Raw genomic sequence first — 3,923 nt, 5'->3', positions numbered from 1 at the left:
GGGAGCCTGAACAGTCCATAGTTGCAACGTATACAGTCATTAGTTAACTGTGAATGTTTGTTTCTTTCTTCCTCCCTTCTCCCCAACTCTCCTTCCTCCTTTCTCCTTAAACTTCCTTTCCTCCTAATCTCTCCTTCTTTCTCCTCCTTTATCCTCCTCCCCAATATCCCTTCATCTAACCCTCCTTCCTCCCACCTCTCCTTCCTCTTCAATCCTCCCTTCTTCCATCTCTCAACCTCCTTTTCCCTAGCCTCCCTTCTCCTCCTGCTCTTTCTCACCTCCCTTGTTTACTTCTTATCCTCTCACCTTAGCTCTTAGTTCCTCCCTCCCACCCCGGCTCACCTCATCTCCTCAGTTTACCAGTTTCCAGCGGCCCATATAGGGTCCTGGCAATCTGATGCCTCGTGAACATGAGCGGAGGGGAGGAGAGAGGGAGAGGAGAGGGAGGGTTGGGGAGAGGGAGGGAGAGGGGAGGGGAGGGAGAGGGAGGGAGAGGAGGAGGAGAGGGTAGAGGAGGGGTTGTGGGAGAGAGGAGGAGAGGGAGGGGGTTGTGGGAGAGGGGAGAGGAGGGAGGAGGGAAGAGAGGAGAGGAAAAGATGGGAGGGAGTAAGGATGAAGAAGAGGGGGATGAATGGATAAAGACTGAGGGGAAGAAGGAAGGAAGGAAGGAGAAAGGTGAAGGGAGAGAGAGAGAGGAAGAAGAGTGGAAGGGAGGAGAAAGGAGGGAGAGAAGTGGAGAGGGAGGAGAGAGAAAGGAGGGAGATAAAAGAGGAGGGAGATGAGATGATAAAACAATAAGTGATAAGAAGGAAAAAGAGACTAATGGTCAAGGAGAGAGAATGATGAGAGGTGAGGGGTGATGAGAGGTGAGGGCTGATGAGAGGTGAGGGGTGAAGTGAGGTGAGGGGTGATGAGAGGTGAGGGGTGATGAGAGGTGAGGGATGAGAGGTGAGGGTGATGAGAGGTGAGGGGTGATGAGAAGTGAGGGGTTGGGGAGAGAGGATGATGAGAGGTGAGGGATGGTGAGGGGTGATGAGGAGGTGAGGATGATGAGAGGTGAGGGATGGTGAGGTGATGAGGTGAGGGGATGGTGAGAGGTGAGGATGGTGAGAGGAGGGATGGTGAGAAGTGAGGGATGGTGAGAGGTGAGGATGGTGAGAGGAGGGATGTGAGAGGTGAGGGATGGTGAGGAGGGGGATGGTGGAGGAGGTGAGGGGATGGTGAGAGGAGGATGGTGAGAGGTGATGGGAGGTGAGAGGTGATGAGAGGAGGGGTGGAGAGGTGAGGATGGTGAGAGGTGAGGGATGGTGAGAGTGAGAGAGGGAGGCGCCAAGAACATCAAGTTGGCATGTCATTTTACTGTTGAGTACGATGACGTAATCACCTGAGTACAAGGTCTGCTGACTGACATTTTACACCTTGATTACAATTATTCAAATTCCGAATAGTCTTCGTATTCAAGGGTTAAATCATCGTACTCAAGAGGTTAAATCATAGTACTCAAGGTTTCAATCATAGTACTCAAGAGGTTATATCATCACTCGAGGATTAAACCACCATACTCAAAGGGTTGTTAGTTAGGTTTTATATAATCTCATTTTCGTTCGTTAAATATATTTATAAAATGTTCAAATCACATAAAGTCATTTATTACTGTTTTAGTATAAACAAATAAGAGCTGGCAACTATCACCTCTGACTCAGTGGGTCCGTGAATAGGGTAGTGGGAGGAGACTGGGAGGGAGGAAGGAGGTAGGAGGGATAGGAAAAGGTGGGAGGGAAGAGGGAGGAGGGAGGGAAGGAAGGAAGGAAGGAAGAAGGAAGGCAGGAAGGAAGGAAGGAAGGAAGGAAGGAAGGAAGGAAGGAAGGAAGGAAGGAAGGGATAAGAAATGTGCTTTAGTTCAGTAACATGTTGTCAAGAGTTATGATAGAGTAAAAACTATGCTACATTGAAGTAATTATTTCTATATTTTATTACACTGTATAATCTTCAAATAACTTTACGTCGCATGAGGTTGTTAACACAAATTACATCTGTATATATTGTAAGCTGGAATTAATTGACCTTGTTTTCATGTACGAATTTTTCTCATGGAAATATACGGAAGAGTTGTTCACACTGGAGGCGATGTGACCACCTGTCGTCAGAGCAACACCTTGACTAAGACAGGTGACGGAGGTGGGTTGTGGCGTGATGAGGTGGCTGTGGCGTGATGTGAGGGTTGTGGCGTGATGAGGTGGGTTGTGGCGTGATGAGGTGGGCTGTGGCGTGATGGGGGCTGTGACGTGATGAGGTGGGTTGTGGCGTGATGAGGTGGGCTGTGGCGTGATGAGGTGGGTTGTGGCGTGATGAGGTGGGTTGTGGCGTGATGAGGTGGGCTGTGGCGTGATGTGGGGTGGGCTGTGGCGTGATGAGGTGGGTTTGGCGTGATGAGGTGGGTTGTGGCGTGATGAGGTGGGTTGTGGCGTGATGAGGTGGGTTGTGGCGTGATGAGGTGGGTTGTGGCGTGATGAGGTGGGCTGTGGCGTGATGAGGTGGGCTGCGTGATGAGGTGGGCTGTGGCGTGATGAGGTGGGCTGTGGCGTGATGAGGTGGGCTGCCAGAGTGGGAGGAAACTCAGATCACTCCAGGAAGAGCTAAGCGAGAGCACCTCACGATCTGTCTTCATGTAAGCTACTAAAACAACCAATAAATTCCTCAAAGCTTAAACAAGTTCATTTTAGACTTTAATCCCTTTAAAAAGGAGGTAGTAAAGCTTTTAAGTCCAACAAGCTTGAGGCCTGCTAAACTTGAGACCATCTGAACCCGTATAGCACACTAAGAGCTTGAGGCCACAGCTGTTCCTTTAGTCCTCTTCAAACTTGAGACCACTGCTGAGAAGTCAAGCAGAGGTCAAATTTGCTCGGCAGTGAGTAATGTAGGCTGTCAAGGGTCACGCAATATGTCAAGAGGTCATGCAGGATGTCAGGAGATCACCCAAATCAATAGGTCACCCAGGCAGTCAAGGAGGTCACCAATCAAGAGGTCATCCAGGCAGTCAAGAGATCACCCACGCAGTCAATAGGTCACCCAGGCAGTCAAGAGATCACCCAGGCAGTCAAGAGATCACCCAGACAGTCAAGAGGTCACCCAGGCAGTCAAGAGGTCACCCAAGTAGTCAAAAGGTCACCCAGACAGTCAAGAAGTCACCCAGGCAGTCAAGAAGTCACCCAGGCAGTCAAGAGGTCACCCAGGTAAAGAGGACACCCAGGCAGTCAAGAGGTCACCCAGGTAGTCAAAAGGTCACCCAGGCAGTCAAGAGGTCACCCAGGCAGTCAAGAGGTCACCCAGGCAGTCAAGAAGTCACCCAGGCAGTCAAGAAGTCACCCAGGCAGTCAAGAGGTCCAGGCAGTCAAGAGATCACCCGTAGTCAAGAAGACACCAGGTAGTCAAGAGGTCACCCAGGTAGTCAAGAATACCCAGGAAGTCAAGAGGTCACCCAGGCAGTCAAGAAGTCACCCAGGCAGTCAAGAGGTCACCCAGGCAGTCGAGGTCACCCAGGCAGTCAAGAGGTACCCAGGCAGTCGAGAGGTCACCCAGGTAGTCAAGAGGACACCCATGTAGTCATGAGGTCACCCAGATAGTCAAGAGGTCACCCAGGCAGTCAAGAGGTCACCCAGGTAGTCACCCAGAAGTCAAGAGGTCACCCAGGCAGTCAAGAAGTCACCCAGGTAGTCAAGAGGTCACCCAGGTAGTCAAGAGGTCACCCAGGTCAAGAGGTCACCCAGGCAGTCAAGAAGTCACCCAGGCAGTCAAGAGGTCACCCAGGCAGTCAAGAGGTCACCCAGGCAGTCAAGAGGTCACCCAGGCAGTCAAGAGGTCACCCAGGCAGTCAAGAGGTCACCCAGGCAGTGTTAAACTCTGTGGTACATTTTGTCAAGTGT

General features: G+C 51.0%; 1 protein-coding gene across 1 annotated transcript; it reads left to right on the top strand.

Moving 5' to 3' along the window:
- Positions 1-2,954: 2,954 nt before the first annotated feature.
- LOC121880243 (pro-thyrotropin-releasing hormone-A-like) lies at positions 2,955-3,428 on the top strand. Its single transcript, XM_042387398.1, has one exon. The coding sequence runs from the start codon at positions 2,955-2,957 to the stop codon at positions 3,426-3,428; it is 474 nt and encodes a 157-aa protein (XP_042243332.1).
- The last annotated feature ends 495 nt before the right edge of the window (positions 3,429-3,923 follow it).

Source organism: Homarus americanus, unplaced genomic scaffold, assembly GCF_018991925.1.
Source record: "Homarus americanus isolate GMGI-L3 unplaced genomic scaffold, GMGI_Hamer_2.0 scaffold58811, whole genome shotgun sequence".
In the NCBI taxonomy this organism is placed as follows: domain Eukaryota; kingdom Metazoa; phylum Arthropoda; class Malacostraca; order Decapoda; family Nephropidae; genus Homarus; species Homarus americanus.
This window is presented reverse-complemented; position numbering and strand designations above follow the sequence as displayed.